Source organism: Oryzias latipes, chromosome 5 (assembly GCF_053564925.1).
Source record: "Oryzias latipes strain Hd-rR chromosome 5, Olatipes_Hd-rR_3.1".
NCBI lineage: Eukaryota > Metazoa > Chordata > Actinopteri > Beloniformes > Adrianichthyidae > Oryzias > Oryzias latipes.
The window spans coordinates 29,738,062-29,764,369 of NC_136241.1; the positions used below are offsets into that span (position 1 = coordinate 29,738,062).

The 26,308-nt window shown below is 36.6% G+C and overlaps 2 protein-coding genes and 1 long non-coding RNA gene across 6 annotated transcripts; 1 reads left to right on the forward strand and 2 right to left on the reverse strand.

Moving 5' to 3' along the window:
* Window positions 1–118: 118 nt before the first annotated feature.
* On the reverse strand, window positions 119–18,810 carry inavab (innate immunity activator b). Of its 4 annotated transcripts, none has more exons than XM_020703478.3 (10): window positions 18,528–18,810; window positions 11,738–11,861; window positions 8,956–9,086; window positions 6,569–6,691; window positions 6,233–6,464; window positions 6,063–6,116; window positions 5,601–5,907; window positions 4,112–4,261; window positions 3,085–3,775; window positions 119–1,613 (listed from the first exon to the last, which is right to left on the reverse strand). In XM_020703478.3, exons 2-10 carry the CDS (start codon window positions 11,790–11,792, stop codon window positions 1,521–1,523), a joined length of 1,836 nt encoding a protein of 611 aa, XP_020559137.1. In that variant the 5' UTR covers window positions 11,793–11,861; window positions 18,528–18,810; the 3' UTR covers window positions 119–1,520. The 4 variants fall into 4 exon arrangements, with proteins under 4 accessions (XP_020559137.1, XP_004069287.1, XP_078803738.1 ...); XM_004069239.5 differs by having other exon boundaries at window positions 4,112–4,264; XM_078947612.1 differs by lacking the exon at window positions 18,528–18,810 and adding an exon at window positions 13,384–13,472.
* On the forward strand, window positions 1,883–2,237 carry LOC144992206 (uncharacterized). The gene is made up of 2 exons (XR_013656082.1): window positions 1,883–2,019; window positions 2,204–2,237. It is a non-coding gene; the product is annotated as an uncharacterized LOC144992206 (long non-coding RNA).
* Window positions 18,811–23,535: 4,725 nt separating the features above from the next.
* gpr25 (G protein-coupled receptor 25) lies at window positions 23,536–26,104 on the reverse strand. The gene has a single exon (XM_004069240.5). It carries the CDS (start codon window positions 25,838–25,840, stop codon window positions 24,725–24,727), a length of 1,116 nt encoding a protein of 371 aa, XP_004069288.1. The 5' UTR covers window positions 25,841–26,104; the 3' UTR covers window positions 23,536–24,724.
* Between the last annotated feature and the right edge of the window lie 204 nt (window positions 26,105–26,308).

The following is a 26,308-nucleotide window of genomic DNA, read 5'->3' on the forward strand; positions in this document are numbered from 1 at the left end:
ATTAAAAACAACTGATGTTTTGACCATTAAAAAAACAATAAATTAAACTATTCTATAAAACATATAATTTAAAAATAAATCCTTTACTACACTTAGAAAAAGTAATACAAGACCAAAATATATTCAAACAGTACATTTTATTTTGTTCAGCAAAAAAACCTTTTAAAATACTTTCTTAAAAAGACAACTAATAAAATGGATTAAAAAAAATAAAAATGAGGCACAATATTTATCTATGTATTTTAAATCTTAATATTTGTAACCAGAAACATTTGTTAAGCATATTTTTGTCTATGTGCTTTTTATATTTCAAGTCTTGCTTAATGCAAATCCAGTGGTGCAATATCACTAAGTGAATGTAAATGTGCAGTTTGATTACTGTGACACTGGTAAAGCTGAAACTGAATTTTAGTACAATCTTCCTCGTAACCCTTGTGCTATCCTAGGCACTTTAACGTTGGGAGTTGGGTCATCTAGACCCACTAGACAGTGCGCTGAACCTTTTTTCTTCAATGAATTGTGATCTTCACCGGTGTCCATGGATTACATGAAATCTTTCCACCTTTATCCACCTTTGTCATGCTAGGGAGAACACATCAAAGTAAGGGTGGGGTCATAGGATGGCACAAGGGTTAATGTATTTGCTTAGGTAAAGAAACCTGAGCATCTCATCTAATGACTGCTTTAAATTGCTACCAGTGGTCACAAAAAGGCTAATGTGTAGTGATCTGCTCCATTTCAATTCATACAAATAAACTGCTGCCAAAAAAGGGATACACAATAAAAACAAAGTTACACTGAAAAAAAAACCATTGTAAATAGCAAACCGGCCAAGATAAAGTTACAAAACTGAAGATATATAGTTTTCTGTTTGTCTCAATAGCTGCCAAGCCCTGCCACTCTGCCACTAACATATAGTTTGTAAATCATTTGTTAGTACCTTGTTTTAATTTGCTGATTGGGTTGGTTAGTTCTATTTACCTGACATAGCATAAAACAGGAAACACTTTATAAGATACAGATTTAAAAAAAAATCAGGATGTTGAAAAGAATAAAAAGCAAAAGTAAATTTTCCTGATTTTTTTTTAATCTTACATTAGTTATTTACTGACATTAAATTAAAAAATGTGACACATCTAATTAATTTCCGATCAAGCATTTTAGTGGTTGTACTTGTGTTGTCTAAAAAAACAGCTGTTTCCATCATTCTTCCAATTAATATTTACTGATAGTTTGATATCCACTAATGGACATCTTTATATTTTATTACAAATGCACCTGTAGTTGAGCCAAGAATTAGCCAATTTAGACAAATAACTCAAACTGACATGTAGCAGTACAGATAGTTCTGTCCTCTCCAGAGTGGAAACAAATAACATGTAAAACTTAACTTACAGAAAAAACCTTAAATTAGTAACCACATGGCATTACACTGTATTGGTGATGGCTAGTTCTGATCCTCTGAGCAAATGATAAAACCAGCAGTCTGCACATCCACCATGGCAGACATGTTCTTCTCTTTACACTTGGCTCATAAAGTGGGAGCCGACGTCCACAATCCATGGGCTGGCAGTGTTCTCAGCAGCTCTTTGGACGGAGCTCATTTGAATCATCTAGAAAAAAGAATAGAAAAAAAAAACATTTAACGGCAGCATAAAAAATAGGAGCAGCTGCAATTAACCACACTTTTTTCTGTTTTGTAACTTTTATTAGAAAATTACGCATAATTTTATTATACTGCTTCTAATACCAAGTTGAAAAAGGACAACTGATAATATTAAAAATTATTAAGGACAAAAAAAAAGTTCAAGATCCAGTGTTTTAACAGCTGGATGGTAAAAAATGACAATAATAAAAACATTAGATCAAAGCTTATACACTCCCTGGCCACTTTCTTAGACACACAATCACATATGGCAGCATCTCAATGCATGTAGACATGGTCAAGACGATCTGCTGCAGTTCAAACTGAGCATCACAATGAGGAAGAAAGGTGATTGAAGAGACTTTGAATGTCTTGTTGTTGGTACCAGGGAGCTGGTTTAGCTCGTGCTGGTTTGTGGCGCCTTCCGTCCGTGAAACCAAGGTTCGACTCCGGGCTGCTCCCTGTTCCCTTCTCTACCTCTGTGCCGGCTCCAAGCCCGGTTTGAGAAGGTTGTTCGCTGTGGCGACCCCTGATGGGAGAAGCCGAAAGTGGAAGAAGATGGTTGTTGGTACCAGACGTGCTGGTCTGAGTATTTCGGAAGCTGCCGATCTACGGGGATTTTCACCCACAACCATCTCTAGAGTTTAACCATCTCTTGAGAGTTCGGACCATTCTAGAGAGAATAAGCCAAAAAGAGAGAGAAAATATCCAGAGAGCGGCAGTTCTGCGGGCAGAAATGTCTTGTTGATGCCAGAGGTCAGAAGAGAATGGCCAGACTGGTTCCAGCTGATGGAAAGATAACAGGAACTCAAAGAACCACTGGTTCCAACCGAGGTCTGCAGAACAGTGAATCACTGAACGCACAACACGTCCAACCTTGAGGCAGGTGGGCTTCAGCTGCAGAAGACCACAACGGGTGCAGCCGAAAAATCTGCAGCAAATGCATGATGCTGTCATGTCAGTATGGACCACACTCTCTGAGGAATGTTTCCAGTACCTTGTTGAATCTAAGGCACCAAGGATTAAGGCGGTTCTGAAAGCAAAAGGGGGTCCGACCCAAAACTAGCAAGGTGTAGCTAATAAAGTGGCCGGTGAGTGTATATATTATATTATATTAATATTCGCTTCCATCACCATTAATAAGAGCTAGTTTTGACCAAAAACTGGTTATCTTTCAAAAAAATAAAACACGATTCCACAACAAAACAAATGCTGACTTTAAAATACAGGCTCCACTGTTCAAAAAAAATATGTTAAGTTAAAATTGGAACAACAAAACTACCTTAAGCACTACAATAAATATTAACAAGATATTTGAGTGAAGCTCAATAGCAAACAATGGCAGCAAGTCACCACCAAAAAATGTTTAATCTTTGCAGCTTTTGGGGTTCTTACAACTGTGGTTTTTCTTAGTGACATAACAGGTAGTTTGTGCTTACTTGGTCACAGTACATGTGATTCTGCTTGCAGGGTGTCTCCGTCATGTTCTTCATCAAGGCTGCTTGCTGTCGGTCCAGAGAGCGAGACCTTGGAGCTCTGAGCTGGTTCCTATGGTGCCACGATTTTAGATGCTCATTCACCATGTGTGGCGACAGATGGTTGGGGTGGTAGTGGTTTAAATTTGTTAGCGATGCGAGTCTGACGCCAGGAGGTAAATGCCTTTGTGGTCTCTGGTGAGGTAAAACATATTGTTCGTGCCAACCGTCATATTTTAAAGGAGGACGATTAGCTTGCTGCAGGAAATGGCTTTGATCCACGTCTGCATCGGGTAGGTAGGCCACTTCTTCTCTGTAAAAAGGTCTTTGAAAACCAGGGCCTAACATGTGTCTGTTAGAGTGAAAGCCAGGAGTTGGAATGATGTGCTGTCCATAGCTGCCAACTGGAAGACCCAGTGAGTATCCAGTTTGATACCCTTTGGGTGAATCAGCAGGCAGATCCTGACATGGGGAGCTGCCATGAGAAGAGAAGGATTTCTCAGAGTTGCTATCCTCAGAGCTAGCATGGATTTCATAGTTGGCTTGAGAGGACGGAGTCTCTGCAAACGTTATTCCGAACTCTGTTAGTCGCCTCCTTGGACCTCTGGGTCGACCGCGCTCCTTATAAAATGATGATGATTCAGGGCTGGACACCCTACAGGAATCACAAATAATACAACACAATTAGCATGGCCTCAAAAGAGAATTTGTGTTTTCAGGTATAGTAATACAGTTTAGACCACATATTTGGAACAAGGAGCATGATCTCGGTACAATTATTCTCTAATTGTTTATGTGTAGCTGCTCGTGCCAATCGTGGTTGAACATATTCTGAAATTAATGTCACTGGCTGTTTGAAGGGATCTGGGAAATGAAATATTTATCAAACGTAAATTTTATCCAAGTCTGAAAAAAGACCCCACTCTGAGCTTTTTTTTTAATGTAGCATAAAGACAGGCGCCTCCTTCATATACTTCAGGTGTGTAGTTACCTGAGGGAGAGCTGTCTGTGCACACGCATCTCTGGTGTGGAGGGGGCACTGTTTGACTGCGTTTGGCTCAGCCTCAGGTGAGAAAGCTGCTGCGGTAGCGGCGATAAACAAGAATCCAGCGGAGGTAGTAATACGTCGGATTGGGCTGGACTGCTGAAAATAAACAAAAAAGTGTTTTATTATAATCATGTTTGGTTTTGGTTTGTTCATTTTGGGAAGCAGCATTTAACAAAAAAAGTCATTAAAAAATGAAAAAGTTCATTTGACCCTCTGGGTTCTCCAGGGTTAACAGATTCAATATTTCATGAGCGTGTTACTCCATAATGCAAATATCTCTATTTATTATTAGGAGCAAATTAAATGTCAAGAAGATTGGATGATTTTCTTTTATTTTCTAATGAATCTATGAATTAATATATTCAATGGATTTGATATATCTATGTATTTTTCAATTTCACTGTCTTTTTCCTTCGTTGGTTGATTGAAATCAACCAACCAACCAATATTATGTTGGTACTAACAATAAATTACTTTATTGGCCTGCAAAGCTTTAGCTGGCATGATATATTTTTTTTTTCTTAAAGAAAAACCCAAATCACAGTCTGGTTGGTTTAAAACTACAAGCTAATTGTGCTTTACAATCTAAATGAACCATGACTGACAGAAAATAAAAAAATAAAAAAATTGATGCTACACCTGTAAAATATGGAGATATGTTGGTTCTTTGTTATAGCATCGAATGTAAAGCAGATGGCAGTATTGCACATTTACTGAGCAACAGTGATATCTCTACTTCTGTTAAAGTCAAAGGAGTACATTTGCATTGGAAAGGACTAAAGTAACAAAAATAAAACGTGTTTTGATGAATAAATCAATCAAGAATTGTACCAATATAATCACAAAACACTTTAAACAAACTGAACTGTATAGTGATGCATAAATAGGAAGGTGATTATCTAAATACTTATTTTTTAAGTAGGTAGGCTGTATTAAAATGATACTTTAACTTTCAGAGTAATATCATTATATCTCTTAAAGGAACCCAAACAGAACATCACATATTAGCAAAACTTTCAAAAATGGAATACAGTGGTCCCTTGCTATGACACGGTACACCTTTCATGGCCTTGCAGATTGTTCTTTTTGGGTGCAATTTTGTTTTTCCATTTTTTTCAGTGCTTTGTATTCTGATTGGTTGTAGAGTATTGTCAATCTGTGTCATGTTAAGAATGTGTTCAGTTTGCAAAGATAATCTTTGTTTTTTTCTATAAAACTGGATTAATTTTCTACAAAGGTTTTAACTGAAGGTTTAAACAAGGAAAAGTCTGAAAATGTTCCCGTCTGTCTGAGAAAAGTGTATAAAGTGTGTATATATTGTGACAATAAAGATGATTATTTTGCATATTTCACTTATCGCTGGTTATTTTTAGAACGACAAAGGAGGGCACACTGTAACAGGAAATAAGCCGTGAGGGATGATCCGAGTTACCTCGTCTTGCTGGAGGAGCGGGTCTTTTTGGTCTTCTGGTAAGGCTGGTCAAGACTAGATTCTGACCAAGGAGAGTTCTGGATGGGCGGGGAGTCGTAAACAGGGGTGGAGGTTGAACTCAAATTAGAGTCAAGGCTCGGAGAAGGAGATTGACACAAGTTCAACCGTGGGGACCCTGGAACTATGCATGGAGACATTTGGGATCTGTCTGTGTAGGAACGTATGGACACAGGGGAAGGCTGCAGAGAATCAGTTTCCACAGAATAAGGAAGTCCAGAGAATGGCTGCGAGGATTGAATTGTGACATCTAAAAAAAAAGAAAAGGAAAGGATTTAAGTTCTAAATATCTAGCTAAATCTATGAACAGAAACAAAAGGCATTTATGGAGACTTAATTAAGACTCACGGATGATTCTATTTAAACAAAAATGTGCTAGTTTTAAAGCTGAGAACTGAGCTGTACCTTCATCTTGTACTACCGAATCAGACAAAGTGCTGTCATGGGATGTGCCAAGATCTAGGCAAAAAACAAAAAGGACAAAACAGCTTCATGTGTGTTTTAAGAAGCGACAATCACTGTTAAAATCTGAGAAAACTTGACATCCAGTGCTCTGCTTGGACAGGCGGCCTCACCTTGTTGTGCACTGATGAAAACAGGGTGCGGTGATGACCGACCGTGCTCCAGTTGCAACTTGAAGGCCGCCTCCTGCAGCTGCTTCAGTTTCTTTTCCTCATGTTTGCATTGCAGCATTCGGTTCTTCTTAACAGCCTTGCTCAGGTGATCTTCTTCACAGAGCTTGCGTGCTGCTTCATAAATCTTAGTCTGAATAGCTAGGTCAGCGTGACTTAAACTCAGTACTGAGTCCTGCGACGATCATTTCAGGGTGACAGAAAAGGAAGATTTGTCCTTTAGGGTTGAGATACTTTCATAAAAACACACAGTTCCATCTAAATGTCTGCACCGTGTACCTGTGATCCCTGAGGGATGATTTGTTTATCCAGTTTAAAGGAGGCTCCAATGCGTCTGAGGATCCGTGGAGGCTTCTCTCCTGGCTGGAGAGGATAATCTTCTGACAGCTGACCTGTCAACTCCTAAAAAACAGCAAAACAAGACAGTTGCATTCAAGTATTCCTCACAATTTATTGTTAAAAAAACAATCAGAATAACTGTTGTAAACAAAAACTGGAAAAACATCTCTTTGGTTTCTTTTTTAGAAGAGCTAATGCAACAATTTCCTTGTCGGTTGGGAAACAATGCACAAGAATCATAATGTAGTCTCCTGACATGTTCAGACTTATAGTTTCAGGAAACGTGTTGCACAATTGTGATAGCGGGGATATTTTCCTCAGTACATTCCTTTCATTTCATTTTATCATAGAATTAATGTCCAAATCAAATCTTTGGCGCGACAACAAGCTTTTTTACAGCTTTATTTAAAAGAAAAAAAGCGATTTTTTTTCAACTGATTCAGAGTCAGGTACATTTACACGATACGGTCAAAGAGATTACTTAATACTTTGTCAATAAGAGGGGGGAAAGGGACTGGTTCATCCAAGCATGTTTCAACAGGCTTGCCAAGCCCAAGAGGCAACAAGTAAGAATGATCCATCCTGGGACTTTACCCTGGAGCAGAAACACGTCAGCTGAAGTCTGAAGGTTCTAAGATACCAACTTTTCTTCCTTTAAATGATTACAAAATATATTTGAGCAATGGAAAGTGTCATGCAGCTCATGCTGGATTCAGACAAAGATGATCTGAATCACAGGAGGAGAAATGATCCAAACCATAAATCTAAGGAAAAATAAGACGTTTTATCTCAGGACAAACACAGAAATGTTTTTAGTGTCTCTCACAGGTGACAATGGCATTAAGGGCATTAAGATACCAGGAACAGCTTTAGAAAATCAACTGTTCTTGTTTCTTTTTTACAGACACACTGTTACTTCTGGTTTTGTCGATTACACCCCTATTTTGAACATTTTCTCAGGACAGAAAAACCTTTCTTGACAGCATGGCTAAATAAGTTTAACAGTTGCTTTTCACCCATGAAGAGGGAAATTCCTGGCAGCAAATATGCAGCTGAAACTGTGAGCTCTGGGAGTTTCGGTCTGTTTTTACTTTTTAAGCACGTTAATAATGACAGGTTTGTGTATGACTGTTTGTACCGGTATACTGATTCGTTGCAGTCACATATATAGTAAAAAAGAGATTTGAGTTTCCAACTAATTTAAAGCAGTGAATTTATGAAAAAGGCATCCCATGCAGGACAGTACCATGAACAGGTTAGGTTCTATGTGTGTAATCATGCAGAAATGATAACAGCGAGATGGTTGGAAAAACGCATCAAAATGTTGCTAACATCTGCATTCACATTCTTCTCTCGTCTTCTCTCTGGACGACGGCTTTACATATGCTGGAGAATGCGTCATCAAAACCCTGCGCAGAACTGCCACACCAATGTAATCCACTATCACCAGTATGCTTTGAGCAGCCCCACAGCTGGATTAATGACGCATCCTTTCCCTTCACTTTAAGTTTGGCTGTTAACAAAAACATTTAATGTCTCACTTGTCACACGCATGGGTGTGTGAAATTTGTTCTCCACATTTGACCCATCCCCTGGGGGAGTGGTGAGTTCCAGATACAGCCACGCTGGGTAACAATTTGATGGTTTGACCCACCAATCCTGCCCCTTAAAGACCCATCCAAATGGAAATCCTGTTTTTGGTGTTTTAACATGTTCTTGTGGTAGTTTTTTATGATGGAGGACATAGATGATAAAATTAAGCTTAAAATTGCATAATTATTTATTAAAATCATTGTGAATCAAGAGCACATAAAAAATACAGCTTGAAAACGACTAAATGTATTTGCCATGTGGAAAATACCAGCTTCTTGCTCTGCTCCATTCTGATGCATCCCCTTGTAGACGACTAGATTTATGTCCATCTTTGTTTTCCTCGTCTGAGTTGGTATCTGTCTCAAATCTGTACGGCCGGATAGCTTCAATTTTGCTTGCCATTTTTGTTGCACAGCTAATGTTAGGTTGGGGGCGGGAGGAGTTGTTAATTAGCTAGTGTGTAAACAGATGGGTGACGGGAAGAGGGGGCAGGTTTACTCTGCATCAACAGTCTCGCCCCCAACTCGGAGCTGAATTTCTACTGAACTATTGCTGCTTTGAGGAAACCATGTCCTAGGAAATGACAGCTTTTTAATTTATTTTGGCTAAAAACTGCATAATCATAGTTTAAAGACCACTGGGAAAACATTGAAAATGTCAAATTTTGTATAAGCAGTGTTATTATGAATTTCCTGGTTAAACTGTTAGCCTTTATGGTTCAAGTTTTCACTCACAGCTTCTCGGATGCACAGTCCCTTCAGCTCCAGTATGCACTTTTCCAAGTAATCTTGGAGTTCCTGCTGTCTCAGTTTCATAGCCCGTGTATGTGTTACGTCCTTCATATGCGTTGTTGGGCTGTCAGATCCTGTTTAAAAGACAGTGGAGAGTAAAATTTATTAATGTAAGACACGTGTAATTTAAGTGACATCTTAAAAAAAATAGGAATCAAGAAATAAGTATTTCCTCGTCGAGGTTTGTGGTCATTTTATAAAAATCTTTCTGCTACAAAGTTGTTTTAACGGCGTGCCTGTTCAACTGCATTGCCCGACAGCTCGGTCCTTTATCTGCTCGTCAAGCGCGCATTTGTCATACAAAGGTCAAGAGTGAAATCACAGATAAGAAACATTTTAAACCTGCTAGGAAACAAAATGCTCATTGAAACTGAACAAATGGAGCATGTACCATCAGTTTTCTCTTGCCTTGAGCCGTCTGGAAGGATAAGACAACGTGTAACAATAACAAAAACATTTTCAAACTATTCTTCTGTCTAATAAAAGAAGAATATACTTTTTGTCTTTCGTTGATTTTCACTTTAGAGACACAAAATATACTTCCTTGGTTTTTGTAAACACGAATGTTTGGCGGCTGCTGTCCATCGCCTTGGTGACTGATGGCATTCAGATGGGTCTCAGGAAGAGGGAGGGGCTTGGAGCAGAATGCATTGTGCCTGCATTCCTTTAAAGATTACTAGAGGAATCCCTGCAAGTACTGACAAACAACTGAGGCGTGACAGGAAGCAAATGTGACTGCATTACAATAAGCTAAAGAATTCCTCTTCTTCCAAGTAGCGATCCCTCTGTTTTATGTAATGATTGTCTCATTGTACGCAGCAGGAACCACATGGTTGAAGTTAAGCATGAGGAACGTTAGAAAGACAGAACAAAATATTTAACAGGATTTGACAACAAAAATCCTAATGATGCTATATTCCACCTAAGCTAACCTGATTGAGCAAGTCTGGAAAATCCCCTAAATAAAGTTGATCATTTTCAAACAAAGTACACACCTAAAGATTGTAGATGACACTTTAACACAAATCCCATTTCCTGTACCTGCTCCCTGCCTGACTCTATGAAAATTGAAGAAATACCTTAGTTTCTCCAGACCTTTCCTCTGTTTATCTTCTGTCTTACCAACAACTGTAAAGGTTGTGTGTATCTTTGTGTATTTCCTTATAGGTTTTTACTCTGTTTTTTCTCTCTCAAACAATTCATGAATAATTATCCTAAGTTTGACATATCTATGTATAGACTTATATTTCTTCTGTTTTGTCTTCTTGAGTTTTTGTTTTGTCCTTTAGCAGATGTTCTAGTGTTTTGTGTCACTCCTCTTTTCAGCTCTCACTGCGGCATATTTCAATACATTTCTCTTGACTTAATAAATATTTGTGACTTTGAGGCCAGCGATTCCAGCGATTTTGTGTTCATCCATCTGTTTCATCTTCTCTCATTGTTGCGGTTGCTAACCAGCCTATTAGTCTAACTGCAGATGTCCCGGTAATTTTTTGGTTTTGTCTTTCTCTTTTCTGTTCTCTCAGAGATCAACCAATCACAGCAGGTGGTTGTTTTTTAAATCCAGATCTGCTGGAAGTTTCTTCCTAATCTTTCATGTTTCCCCCCCTTAGTTCAGGGATTACACCAAAAACCCTTTAATATAATCTGTCACATTTTAGATATATCATCATCATGCACTTGAAATTATATGTAATTCTTTAACTATCTGGATGGGATTATGACAACTGTAATAGATGTTTCCTGCTTTTGGTGATGCATTTGGTTAATAACTTGCGCTTCTTAAATAAACTTAATTGAGTTGCAATTGCCTAATTGCATTTTCTGATTGAAAAGCAAATTCTTTCAGAACTAAGCAATGGCCACGATGGTTTGTTCAAACAGCTTAAGGACTTTTCAGAGACCAACACTGATACAGGTGAAAAATATAACAGACGCCTGAAGGTCACGGTGGTAGAATTTAAATGAACAAAACTTAATTTAAATTGGTGGGAGGTTGCATTGAAACATCTGACAATAAGTTATAATTTAATGTAATTAGAAAAAAAAGATCAAGTATGTAGCTTTAATTTAATTAAATGACTTTTTTAATGTATAACATTTACATAATTAATCAAAGATGTTCCAGGTCTAAAAGCTTCAACTATTTTCTTATCTCAAAATTTTTAATTTTTAATTTTTACTGACAGCAATAAACAAACAAAACAAAAAAAAACACGTGAGAAATTTTTAGGATCAATCAGTTCTGTTTAAAACTAAAACTGTGATTTTCAATCCTGTGGAATGAAAAAACTGAATAAATCCATGTGTTCCAAATCTTTCAAGAGATCCGAGAGAAGATTCAAGAAAATTTCAAAAATCACAAAGACAACTTGATAACATCATCTCCAGTTTGACTGATCCGGTGTTGCTAACAACAGTCTGAAAATCAATCAGGATTTCTGTTACACTTACAGACTCAATTGTATTTCTGTTTATTTTAAATTAAAATAAATAAATATTCAAATGTTAAATTAGTGTGTATGTGAAAACAAAAACAAAAATATAAGGACCAAATCACCAAAGTTGTAATGATTTATCATTTAGTTAAAGAAAAATTTAGATACTGGTAAAAAAAAAAAAAAGTCCATGATGGCAATGTCTTTAAGTCAAGAACTTAGATGTCATGCATGTGATCAAGAGTAGGTCTGGAATAAATTAAGAAAAAGAGCAAAAAGCACTTTACCTGAGTGAAGGATGATGCCGCTGTCCGTGTCGCTGATCTCTCCGGTGCCCTCCATGCCAGTAGCGTTATTTCCTGTCGTTGTCCTTCAGCAGAGGAAGAGGAGAACCTAGAGCCACTTCATGTCCTGTTAGGGAAGTTTTTTTGAATTAGGAACAGAGTACTGTGGTTTAACCATTTCTACCAGAATTTCAAGTAAGAAAATTTTTTTTGGATTTCTGTTTTAAAACGCAAACTGGAGTTCCAAAACGTTGGAAACATCCACATACATAACTCAAACTTACAATCGAGACATAAGCAGGCAGTCTTTCCAACAGTCCAATCATGTGACCTGCTACTTCAGTGATTCAGGTGTGACTTCTTGTCTCTTTGACCTCAGACAGGTGTAGTCATAGTCTCTAACAGCTTGGGTACACATACGTTTCTGTGTCTCAGGTGCTTCCTGCTCATAAAAAGCTGATGTCATGATGACCATCGCCCCGTTTCTTGTGATTAATGGTAAGTGTGTTAAGACATCCAGCTGATCTCAAATATAAATAAAGTCAGTTTGATTATCAACTAGTTCAATATGGGAATGTGGAGTTGACAGCATTCCAGAGCACAGCTGAGGGTCTATTCAGTTAAAACAACAACGTGTCTGAAGCATTGGCAGAAGGTGAAGCCATGAGATAATTTACTGTGTCTCGGAATAAAAATGAGGAAGAACAAATAAAAAGTGAATCACTTTATCATCCCAAATATGACATGAACACGAGACATATCCTTTCCAGAACATATGACAATGACTGAACTCTGACAGATAGCGGCTGAAGTTAGCAGAGCGAAGACAAAACTGCTCCTGCATTGTGGGAAAAGCTTTGGCTTAGCAGCAGCATTTAAGGTTATTTAAAATATTCCTACAGCTATAGGATGCCTTCAACAGTAGTATAATAATAAATAAAGCCAATGAAGTGCAGTTAAATCATTATTTTAACTGCATGATTTTCAACAGCAGCTTAAAAATAAAAAAGTAATTCAGACATTATTGGGAAGCAAGTGAAGGAAAGAAAGAAAGAAAGCAAAGTGAAACTTTTAGTTATTTGTAAAAAGTGAACTGTGTTTTAAAAAGAAAAAAAAATGAAACAACATAAAAAAACATTCAAAAAGTCTACATATCATCTAATCTTTTTAACAACTTTATTTTTGTACCAAAAAGGAATACCGGTAAACGTCCATCCATACACATAATCATGTCACCAATCGCTTTTATCGTGAAGTACTTTGGCACTTCTTGTCCTTATATGTTTATTTGGGATTTTATGATTTGATTTTATTTTTACGTTAACATTTGTTTTATGTTTTGGAGTATTTATTAACGTCTTGTATGGAAGTCACCTTTACCCATCAGTAGCTGTTGCACCGTGCTCCACAGATGAATGAATAAAGATTGATTCGTTAATTGATTAGGAAACTAACTGATTAACTGAAAAAAAGAAACTACAAGCAGAATATTTCCTCTCAGGTTAACACAGTTTTGACAGAAAATAGTCCACAAGTTTTAGTAAACCAAAAGTTAATTCTACATCATTTAACAACAAAAGCTGAATGAATGCACATCAACAGTGTTTGAACCACTGCCAGGCAGAAAAAGAAAAGAGTAAAGTACTTACTTTGATAAATGTAAAAAGAACTAAGACAATCCAAGAGGGGAACTGTTAAGAGGAGACGTCTCCACTCAGCTTAACTAAAAGTGAGGACTAAAAAACTCGCCCACTGAAAAAAAAGCGCCGCCTGTTGAAGAGGAGTGGCCGTGAACAGAGGGCTGAACACTTGAAACGGTGTCATGTAACTCTCCTGACAGAGTTCGGATACCGTCAACAACAATGACCCACACAGAGGGAACTGATAGCTCATGTCAGCCTCCCGACTGTTGATGAAACACGTGGATTAGAAAACATTCATTAAAATGTGCTCAATCTCATAAGAAGTGCTAACGTAACTGTTCAAATAAGAAAAATCATTATTTCATAATAGGAACCTGGTGGTTTTCACATTTATGGTACAAATATCTGCAACTTTTGGCAGGTTAAAAAATTATTCAAATCGGACATTAAAAACCAATAAAGTTAGTAGTAAAACGGCATTTTAAACTATTTAACTTTGCAACACCCCACTGTAATATGGATAAAAACTGTACACACTACACTGACCCCAACTCTATCCTGTATACAGTATTATTATCGTGTTTCTTGCCTTTTGTTATCTTTTATTGTTTTTCCTTTTACTCTATTGCCCTGTGCACTACTGCGGTGGACCACCCACAATTTAACTGCTGCTGGCAATTACATTAAAGTTCATTCTATCCTAATGCCGTTTAAAGGGTATCATTTACAAGAAGGTTTAAAAGACCAAATTCATTATAAGCGTGGTTGCAAAGACAAAAAATGTTTCACTTAACAGTTTTAAATATTATCCCTAACAAGTTTATTCTTGACATAGACTAGCAAACATTTAAAGTGATGCATTTGCTGCCCTTATCTTCAAAATAAAACGTTTAAAATAATTTAAGTGAACTTTGATTGTCACCTGGACCTTAAAGAGTCTTCCTACTAAACCTGATTACAGAGCTGTTTTTGGATGGTGCTCCAACCATTAAAAATGTAAACATATGGCAACAGGACATTCTGCTTGACTGGCACCTGCTTGGTTTCTGCGTGGCTCACATTCATTCTAAATCTCAATATTAACTTTGGCTTTCCAGGAATGCTCGTGCTCCAACACGCAGTCAAGGGTCTGGCCATTCCCAGACACCCAACGATTGGATCTCACATGGCAGGACAAGCGCTCTGTCAGAGGTTGCTAAAGTCTTGGTGGAGTTACATCTACATTTAGACTTCACAACGTATGGACACATTTCTTGGACACCAAGCATGAGCTGCATGGGTTCGGGTATTTTTCCGACATGCCTTCAAAAGTTAAACTAGTAGATGTTTATGCTCCATGAAAGAGGCAGGGGAGAAACCAATAAAGGATTGGAATTATGCAGAAGTAAATATTACATCTCTTTAATAGGGAATGTAACCGTTCTGTGTTATATCTGTACATCATAAAGCACAGGTTGTAATTCCTGTGTTATTCAGTTATAAGGAAGGGGCTGGACGTCTCTATCTATCTGAAGTGTTTATGAACCTGCAAAAATTATTTACTGACAAAATGAGGCAAATGTGCTTTTGTTGTACTTAAACAAATGTTTTGGGCATTAAAAACACAAAGAAAACTTTTATCAAATTACAAGTTTAAGTCTGTTATAAAACTTATAACAGCTTAGAATCACTTTGTGTGACCACTTTGGGAAAAAAGCACACAATCAACTGAAAATTAGCTCTTAAATTCTTTTTTTTTAGATTTTGTTTACATCATAAACATTACAATAGAAGGCAAAAACATCCTAAAATAATTTTTTTTTGTTCTTGTTTGACTGCCTGCAGTTAAATGTCAATGTTATTTGGTGTGAGAAAAGACTGCATGGGAAAAGGCAGCAGATATGCAGTGGATCCTAAAGCACACTGACTACCTTAAATGGAGCATCAGGAAGTGCAGTCAAACAAAATAAAAGGTACTTTAATGTCTGCTGGCCGTGGGAAACTGCAGTTCAAGGTTAATCAAGCAGGAATGAAACAGCAACAGAGGAGTAAATAAAAACATATTGAGACAAATTAAAAAAAATAAAAAAATCATGAAGTGGCAGTTTGTGATTTTGCATTTACAACAACTACTCCACCATAAAGACATTTATCCAGTAGTGCACAAGCCAGCTGTTGGATGTCATGGCTAGTTTATATAAACCAAAAGCCCCAAAGAGACTAAGAGCAGCCTTGAGAAGGCAACATGGCAGCTGGCAAAACAAATTCTTGAAATACTTTTGAGTTCTTTTATAGGTGCACAGATAGATGTCTGCTGCCCAGAGAACCATCCGCCGACACTACTTCTAACTGCCCCATTTCCCTAGATGTCAAAGTAGTTTTTTTGTCATTTCTTAAAATAGAAAAAAAAAAATTCCATGCTGCATTTTCTGATTTTAAAGGTCAACAAACCGGATGAAATTACAGGAATAAACAAGAAATGATAAACAAGGTTTAGCACTGGAATAGTCACGAACTTATTACACACAAAATAGATGATGAGGCTTCTGTTCTATGGACTTATTATGTGGTAAAGTAATAGTGGCAACAGGTTACAGCATAACACCGTAAACATTCAAATTTAATCCACCACCGCTTTCATGCTTGTTTTATATGATCCCAAATGCTAAAAGGATACAAATAAAAATGCAAAATCCCAACTGAAAAAAAAGGTGAAGCTTCTAAAAACTAAACAGGAAAACAAAATCTGCCTGCGAAAAACAGCGTTTTCCACATTTACCATACAGTGGAGTTTGAAACCAGAGCCACACATTTCTATAGAGTTGCATACTTTGGATCCTTATAAACAAGGCTACAAATAAATAACATTGGAAAAAGGTGTAGCAAAAGTTGAAGCAAAATTCAAATAATCCCATTTAGTGCCTCCAGGCAATACAGAAATAATAACGGCTAAGAAAAGCTAAGTTATTAGCCAATACTGACCAATCGGTAGTTTATCATTTCAAATGTTTTGATACTGGTACAAATACCCCTTATCCATAATCTTTTTCATCAAAAAGTCAACTTTTTTCACAGGCTTATCTTTTAAACCAATATACAAAAAACAATGACAAACAGGCAGAATTTTAAACAACATATCAATGCACAGAGTTTAATAAAGTTTAAGCAGAACTAAACAACTTTCCGCTTAACACCATTTGAATCAAGTGGCCTGCCTTTACTTGATATTAATTGATTCCCTCAGGTATTGAAGTTTGGGATCAAGTGAAACTTATTCTTGTGATACTCGATACTCAGTCGGTGCCTAAAACTTGTTTACACTCAGATATAACAATGTGTTGTTAAAATGACCCCTTTTGATAAAAAGAAGCATGTGTTGCACTATTAAGGGCATGCTGGGATAAAACAAGTACGATCACGGGAAGGAAGAAATGACAATATGTGATTCACGGTCTGACAAGAAAATGGGAAGAAACAGTCAGGCGCTTCTCACTCCAATGATGTCAGGTGAATGAAACCGCTAAAAATGACAAATGTTTGGGAATGTGACTGAAAAGGCATTGAGGGGCTAACAGCACATGGTACTGTCATGCCTATCAGTCCCTTCAAACGCATGCAGTATATGAGCACTGTCAAACCACAACTTAAAGCAGCATAAACTTGACATTTTACAACAAATCTGTTAAAACTTCCTCATTCTGAGTCCTCTAACACATTTACAGACACTTAAGTGAAAGTTGGCCATCCAATCAGTTTCATACATCCCACTTGAGTGTCTTTTAAACTGTGAGTTCGATTATTTATTTATTTTTAGTTTAGATTGGCACTCCAGAGTTCAAAGACTTTCAAATGCATTTAAAAATCTGATAAAAATCTATTTCTTCTTCTTCAAATATTCTGGTTTCTTAGATGTGTAAACCACAAACTTGGTAACTCTGGTACGTCAAACGCAGGTTCCTCAGGCTTTCTTCAAGAAAACTTTTGCATGACTCAGGCTGCTGACACAGAGCAGCTGGATGAATGTGATCACATCCCCGTGAGGTAGAGGAGGCATTTGCTTTTTTTTTTTTTTTTTATCCTGTAACCAGTTTCCCAGGCAACAAAGTTACTTAAGTGCACCCAAACTCCTAAGACAAAAAAAGTACCCCCATAATCTCCTATCAGGTTTTTAGTTTAAATACCATTTAAAAAGGGATGTTACTGGAGAACGCTGACCGTAACCTGGATACTTAAGAGAATGTAAATACAACCTTTGTTGGAAAACGATGGGATCCACACCAAAAACGTGGGAGTGGAAGGAATAGAACTGCACAGCATGACTTTTTAATGACCGTTCCACTGGCAGGTCAGTGAAGGTGCGGGAGTTGAGAAGTTTTTGCCCCCTGGTCAGAGCTGAGGAATGTGATCTGAGCCACAGAGATCCTGCAGCCGCTAATAACCCTGCAGCTCTGAAAAATTCAACTAAAGATAAGACACTGTTATTGGAGTTATTTAACCATTATAAATATTCATAAGTCATGTTGCAGCAGTTAAGACAAAAAGGAACACAATTGATTGCACCAATCACATATATTTTATTTGAAATTATTGTGTATTTCTGACCAAAAAGGCGGAAGTTGCACTGAAGAACTTCCCTATCCAGCACCACATATTTACATGTTATAATGGGGGTTTTTTAAACTTCACCTTTTTTGGACAAAAGCCCAGCGCTGCCATAATATCTAGTCGATTATAACTTTTTTTTCCCTTTTTTTTAAATTAGAGTAGGGCGTGAGTAGGAACTACACCCACGGTAACCCATGGCAACATACTCTTTAGTGCCGATTGTTCATTTATCCTATTTTATGTTTAAATGTTCCAAAGAACATTTTTAAAGGACAAATAGAGGGGGTATTTGTTTAAAAAATAACCTGAAAGCTACTATTTCTAAATAAAATAGTGTTTGAGTAATTTTTCTTCGCCAAGCAGCTGGAGAAAGTTAGTACAGCTGCTGCTGGGCCCCAGCTTCTTTAGCCAAAGTTTGGATGCTCACTTGACGGGCCGAAAAAGACATATACGCAAAAGTTTCAAACTATTAGGTTTACTGTGATTTTTTTGTGGGTAAATTCGACAACGTCTCCGCACGGCGAACAAATCCTGTCAGCATATTTAGCCGCTCCTTCTGCTCTTACCTCCTGTAGCCTGTTAGCTTGCTAGCATGGTGTTCCCGTTGGAAGCCGATTCAATGTTCGCTCCGCGCATCAACCCGTTTGACTGTATGTACTTATGACTATTCCGCGATGACAAAAGCTGTGAGCACGATGCTACGTTGCATTTTAAAAGTTAACGTAACATATTGAACAAAAAATAAGCGTTACATTTTGGAACTATCTGCAAAAAGGCAGTTGGGTTTGTGGAAAAAACTCCTCGAACTCAGTAAAGTAAAGCAATGCTGTGATGCATTCAGGCGAAGTTGTAAAACAGAAGTGTAACAAATACTTAATGTATCAAAAACATTATATTCCATGCGCTACAACCCATCAGGCATACAAATTAAGCAAAAAAGGCTGTAAATGTTATATATAGATATATCATACGATATACTTACGTTCCTTTATCAGCAGATTTTTTTCAATACACTTTTATTTTTATTATTTGATTTGATTTGAAATGGTTTATTTCAAGCAATTAAGTAGAAATAATACTTAGGATAATTAGACATATTATTTTTATTATTTCTTGTGATAATTTGCAATTAAAGTTTATTCCCTTAAACCACAAGTCCGAAAATGGCTTGAAGTGCTATGTTAGTAGCTATAATTTGTCAATCTGGGCCACAAGATTGTGTTTTCAAGTCAGGTGTGAATTGCTGAAACGATTAAAAGGGGAATTTACGAGTTTAAGATGGTCTGTGAACGCAACTCTTATTTGTTTTGCCCGATCTAAACACTCAGATAACAACTGAATGCAACACATTTCACACTAATACGTTTTAGTTGTAGAATAAATAAACTACCGTTAGAATATGAAGGATATATTTTGATTTATGTCTTTGGGCAGAACATGTTTAAGCTGGACGATGTTGCAATGCCCCCTACAATCAGTAGAGGTCAGCAGATCATCAAATTGGGAACTGTTCCTGGATTTTAAGGTTTTATGTGCCAAGTGTCATTTTTTTAAATTAACGATTGACAACTATAGATCTACTTTAAAACCTAATTTACACGGTACCCTGTATAAAGTACAGATAACCTGTGCAAGTATATGCTGACATCAAAATGAAGTTCAGCCTTTAAATTAATATGTGATTAAGTTTTTTTCTATAAAGTTTTTACAAAATCTAATTCAAGCAAACACTTTACTACCAATACTTACAAATAAAATAAAGCTCTGTAAAACTTTAGCAGAAAAGTGTAATTAAAATAGCTGAATCAGTGTTGACTGATGCAATCGGATTATAAATCGTCTTGGGATCAAAATCAGCTCTTTTTGAAGCAGACTTTTGCGTCAGCTGCTCCTGCAAAATTGAGCCAAACTGAACCTGAGCGAGGAAGCCACAAATGTGTTGTTGAAAGATTGAAAAATTGGCGTGATCTAAGCATGAATGCTTACTTCTTTAATTGTGGTTTAACTGTACAAAAATGATTGTACTATGCCACAGTATCCTAAAATTAGAGCATCCAACAGGGTTGCAGAACTTCTGAATCCATGGCAAAACATTTCTGCACGCTGTTTCACCTTTACCCAGGGTAAAGAACAATGCCTTTTCTTTTTATGTTTCTGTTATTGTGCGGTAGAAACAGTCATATTTATATTCATATTGGTCTTTGCAACCACCAAACTATTACCAAAAGTCATGCAAAAAGCTGTACAAAGGTTAAAAAAAACAAAATTACAAGAGTTACACAGACCACTAAAACGCATAGTTTTTAAGTTGTTTTAAAAACTGCTACTTCTTTTGAACCTTATCTTTCATGTTTAGCACAAAAGTATCTACACTGACAAAGCCTCATGAGAAAAAAACAAATAAAAAAGAGAAAAAGAGAGTTTTGGTTTCCACCACCTTGATCTTGTGTGGGGCTTGTTTCTTTTTTTTTTTTGTCTCTTCTCCATCTGACAAGGTTAGTCAAGTTCTGAAGAAAAGAAAATGCTTTGCTGATAAAATAATAAATTTAGTATATTCTGGTTGTTTGGACGTTATTGCACATTTCATCAAGTATCGACATCCTTTTTCTGTCGTGACAACACTTGCTGAAATTTTAATTTAATTTAATTTTGTGAAAGTTTCATTTAACTTACTAAAATAAACAAAAAAGGTCCTATTAAAAAAAGCTTATTTTTAAATGGCAAAAAATTGAACCAAAAAATTTTTGATTCTATCTGTTTTAAAAGTTCTTTTTCGTCAGTAACAGAAAAAAAGATTAAACAGACCCAACATATTATGAAAATTGCACAATTATTCTTAAGCTTTTTTAGTATTTTCTATTCTTTGCATGTTCAAAAGGCAAATTAAACTTTGAAACATAAAAACTAAACAAAAAAAGAATAAAAAGGACACAGCAGCCTTTTATCGACCCTTTTTTTTCCGTATTTGCTGGAACAATTTGGAAAGTAATTGGAGGTCTTAAAGGTAATCTGAGTTTCAAGAACAACTTGTTAAATCATGTTTGTTGAACGTTTAAGTATTTATGTCTTTTTTTGAGCATAAATCCTTACATGTTACTGCTAAAACAAAATTGGTATCTAAAACAAAAGAAAAAGTCATAAAGTCAAAGATGTCACATGTTGCTCAGCTGTGCAACTCACAGCCATCCCAAAAATGACACACTGGTGAAGAAACATGAACCAAGGAGCCACAGTTCTGCAGCTTTAAGGAACCTTGCCTTTACAAGTGATGAGAAAAAGAGGCCCAAGAGTTATTTTTAATTTCAAAAAAAGGAAACTCTTTCATATCGTATCGCTCATAAGCTCTTTTGATTGCCCTGTCTTCTGTCTTTAGCTGCCATGGCACACAGACGATGACTGGTTCAAATAGTTTCGATTTTAATTTTGATCGTCCTTCCATTGTGAAGAATTGCTATAAATCTGTGGGAACGCTGCTTTTCTTTCATTTCACCACTGATAAAAACTGAAACTTGCAGGTTGTAAGAGCTGCCAAGGTCTCACCTTTCATTTTGTGTGTGTGCCAGACTGGCAGAATCCTCTTCTGCTATCTTATCATCTCAAGCTCATTCACATGATCTGTGTTGGTCCTGCTTTCAGTCTCTACCTTCCATGGCAGAAAGAGGATGACTAATATAGATAATCAATATTTTTAGTTCTGAGAGTTTCCCAGGCAGGGAGAATTGCAGTACGTCTGTGAGAACATTGCTATTACATTGTCTGGCCAATGACAAGAAAAGAAAGCAGCAGTTTGAGGTCTCACCTTTCGTTTTGTGCAAGTGAGAATGGCAGAAGGCTTTTTATAAATGCTTTATTCTCACGGTAGTTTATTCTTTTTTAATAGAAATATCCCTTTTTCTAAAATGAATTAAAAACATGAATTTCTCTTGTGGCTTTTTTTATAATTTTTTTGACTAAATTATAAAAATTAGACGTGTTACAAATGAGAAAAATTTATATTAATACCAGGAACTGAAAAAAAAAAACATTGAGGGCAACATATTGTGAACAGTTTTCTCCCAGCTTATATTGTGTTTTACTTTTGTGGTTTGCAATCAAAATGAGGATGCTTTGTATTACTTAAAAAAAAAAAATAAAGAAAAAAGACTTAATTTAGCTTTCTGACTCTTTCTTTCTCTTTCTGACTGTCATTATTTTCCTGGTGGTGAAAAACAAGTTTGATTAAACATCAGCATTTGTGAAGCCTCTGGGAAAGCAGTAACTGCCATCTTTTTATGCTCATGTAACCCTTGTGCTATCCTAGGCACTTTAACATTGGGAGTTGGGTCATCTGGACCCACTAGACAGTGCGCTGAACCTTTTTTCTTCAATGATTTGTGATCTTCACTGGTGTCCATGGATTACATGAAATCTTTCCACCTTTATCCACTTTTGTCATGGTAGGAATAACACGTCAAAGTAAGGGTGCGGTCATCTAAGATAGCACAAGGGTTAAGCAGAGGGGATAGGGGTTGACCTTAGACTTTATGTGTCTTGCTAATTTTACGGTAAAAAGAGCCACACTCACAAAAATATGCTCTATATCATAAAAATCTGAAGATCTGAAAAAAATAATTTCAACATGAGTTCATTGAAACAATGAAACTTTTCTGTTCCTTTTATTTGCAATGAAAATAATTGTCAAACTAAAAAAATAAATAAATACAGTTTAAGAACAGTGAGAGTGGAAATGCAGAAGTGACACAACATATACACAAAATGCACAAAAACAGAAAATCAAAAGAAGAACAAACAGAAAATATGATGATATAATAATAGAGTGAATGTGAGGGCTGTGGGAAAAACTGGCCAATATGTTTTCTTGGGGTTGATGGGAAAGTCCTGACCTGCTGCACCCACAGTGTGCCATCTGTTTGTCTATGCTAACCTTTCTTGTTTTTGAAACCAGGTGATTCATAATACACCAAACACGAGAGACAAGCGGGCACACTTGAACATTTGAACTTTCTGCTGACCTGATACTCCCCCCTGACAATTGTGGAAATGGCTTTGAATTTTAAGAAATTTGACTTCAGAAGTCACACTTCACTGAAAGCAGGAAACCCAAAAGTTTGAGTCACTGCGCTTCCTTGTTCTACATGTTGTCTGAGTAACAAACTACCTCCCAAGAAAGTGTTTCACTCTGGGAACCTGAAGATTTTTTTTAAACCTGAAGATTTTTTTTAACTCAAGCAAAACAAAAAATTGTAATTGTGTGTAATAGGTTTTGGTGTAGTTGCCTTTTTTAAACATTAAACTTTTTTAGTTGGCAATAGTTTTAATCATTATACTTGGTCATTTTATGTTATTGTTTTTATACTTGTTTTATCTTGACTACTTTTTATTTTTATTTTTATTCTTAAGTCTTTTATATGTTTTGTTTGTAATGTGGCAAACGGACTTTGAGTCTGTAATAATAAACATTCTTCTTGTTCTAATTGTTAACATTTATGTATTACACACAGCGTCATTACTTTTTTTCTTTTTTTCTTTCTTTCTTTCTTTCTTTCTTTCTTTCTTTCTTTCTTTCTTTCTTTCTTTCTTTCTTTCTTTCTTAATAAAAATCACACTTAAGATTTTACAATATTCACGAGTTTTGATTTGCAGAAAATTTCAAGATGACATTTTACTGAGCAACTTCTTTGTCTGGTTTGGATTCTAAATGTAAACAGTGAAACTGTTCACATAGACATTAAAGCCAGAAGTAAAGCCACAAAAGTATGTCGTACATCTGAGCTCCGACGTTTGCCACAGTGTTTCTCCTTAGACAAAGGGTACTTTTCATGTTTAAGACGCAAACTTTTACTGTCGAAGTCCGACATGATTCATTCTTAAATGCAAATTTTGACATCATCCACAGAAAAGCTTAAAACCATATTTTTTATGATAACTTATACTTTGCTTTTATGAAATAAACTCCAATAACAATTCTTTAATTGTTAGAATATTTGTGGATATTCTTAGCTGCTGATCATCAAGCAGTGAAGTATTTGATCAAAACAAAATTGAAATTTCCCTTAAATAAGCTTTTAAAACAGAAAAAGTTACAAAACAGATAAAATTTGTTGCACAAATTAAAAAATACATTTTTTCTTTAAAAAAAGTATTGTTTTCAATACTGTACAAGCAATTTCTCAATTTTAATCACCTTCATTTAAAATATTCATATTTTTTTATAGCCCCAAAAAAATCAGACTTCTATCTTCAGAACAAACCTGTTTATTATTTAGCATAAACTTACGTATATTTTAAGTTCACATAGTCATGTTAGAAAGGACAACTAAAAATATATGAAAGTACAACTTGATGCATGACGATAACACTCCTCAAACACAGCTTGACACATAATGCTGCTCAGTGGGTGAATAACTGTTTAAGATACTGATATATTGATATTACAAAACATAATGAAATGCTGTCTATTAATGCAAAACAATACTTAACTATTTATATGTAAAAACATTTTTATCACAGACAAAAATAATACAACTTGTTTACCAATGCCTAAAATAGAGCATAATTTAGAGGTAAATGAACTGAAGAAAATAAAAATAATAATGAAAAATATTCCGAGAGGAATAAAAAAGCATTTTTGAAGATCTCTAAAGAAAGAAACTTATTTCTGTCATAAAAGTGAACTCAAAATATTTCATACAAATCTTAGTGGAACTGTGAAATACTGACTTTGCGATCCTCAGACCTGACGATCTCCGTGTGTTCTGTGCTCCTACTGCGAAATCTGAAACTGGCTTCGGCCACCACTTGTTCCAAAACTTTCTGACGCGTTGGTGAAGGTAATTGAGGAGTTGAAGCTTTGCAGCATCTGAGGCTTTCCTTTGCAGCTGTGATAGAGCATCCCCGCTCGCTGCCTGAAGTTATGGTCCAGGACGAAGTAGATGACTGGATTTACACAGCTGTTGAAGAAAGCCATGCAGCAAGAGATGAGGAGGCCGTTGTTTTGGACGTACTGAGTTTCACATCCTACTTGGGCCTGGGAGAGGCGTAAAATGATATTAAAGCTTTTAAAGATATTGTAGGGGAGCCAGGACACCACAAAGGCTATTATGATGCAGAGGACCATTTTCAAAGAGTGTCTTCGACGGGCCTCCGCCCGAGGATTTCCCACAGCACTGCAGTGCTTGTTCAGATGCATGATGATGGTGCCATAGCAGAGCACAATAATTAGAACTGGAAAGACGAAAGTCAAAAATGCCATCATCAGGTTTGTGACGAGAAAAAACGTTGAAGAGGAGTCTTCCAGACAGGCCTGGCTTTGATCGTACGTCTCCACCTCTCTGTATACCAGAGACGGGATGCCAAGCACGAGGGAGGTAATCCAGACAGCAATGCAAGTGGCAATGATGCACCAACTTCTTCTGAGGTACCTCGAGTCCATCAGCTTCACTATGACCAGGTAGCGATCAATGCTCATGCAGGTGAGAAAGAAGATGTTGGAGAAGCGATTGACAGAAATGATGTAGCTGCTCAGTTTGCACAGCCAGTTACTCGCAGATCCAAAGTTCCAGTGGTTGTTCTGGGAGGCAGAGATGGCCCAGAGGGGCAATGTGAGGACGAATATGAGGTCAGCCACAGCCAGGTTGACAACAAAGATATCCACCAGACGACCTCTGTGTTTTCCTTTGCTCACCACCACTGAGATCACAAAAAGGTTTCCCCAGAATCCTGTGAAGAATATAAGATAATAGATCACGGGCAGGAAGATGTGGAACCCATAAAAATTTGAGCTGGCACAAATTTCCGGGCCATCCAAGTTAGTTTCATTTTCATCACTGTAATTATAATAGTAATATTCATCACTGAAATACTCAGTTGTGGCTTCCATGACGAGAGATCAGTGAGAAGCTGAGCAGTGCTCTGCCAGAGAGTAAATCTAACCGTACCAGCTTTCTGCTACTTTATATCACAAGTACTAACCACAGCGAGAAAAGAAGAACTTGGTGTTTATCTCTCCTCCTCTCAGATCTACGGGCTATTTCCTTTGTCTGTCTGAGAAAACTTCCTCCTTTTTGGCCTTTCTCATGTACGAGACTTTTATTTAATTGAATCAAAAAGTTGTAAAAAATCCAATCTACCTTATAACGCTAAAATAAATCAAGAGGATGACAAAAAAAGAAACAGTTTTGCACGGATTTATTTTGTCCTCTTTCATGTCTTCCCTCCAAAAGCTCCTAAATGTATTTTTGCATATCCAACATGTGTGATCCCCCCCCCCCCCCCCTCTGTAACAGATTATCTTCACTGTTTAATTTCATGTTTGCATTAAAGGTTGTTTCCTTTGTAAATGTCCACA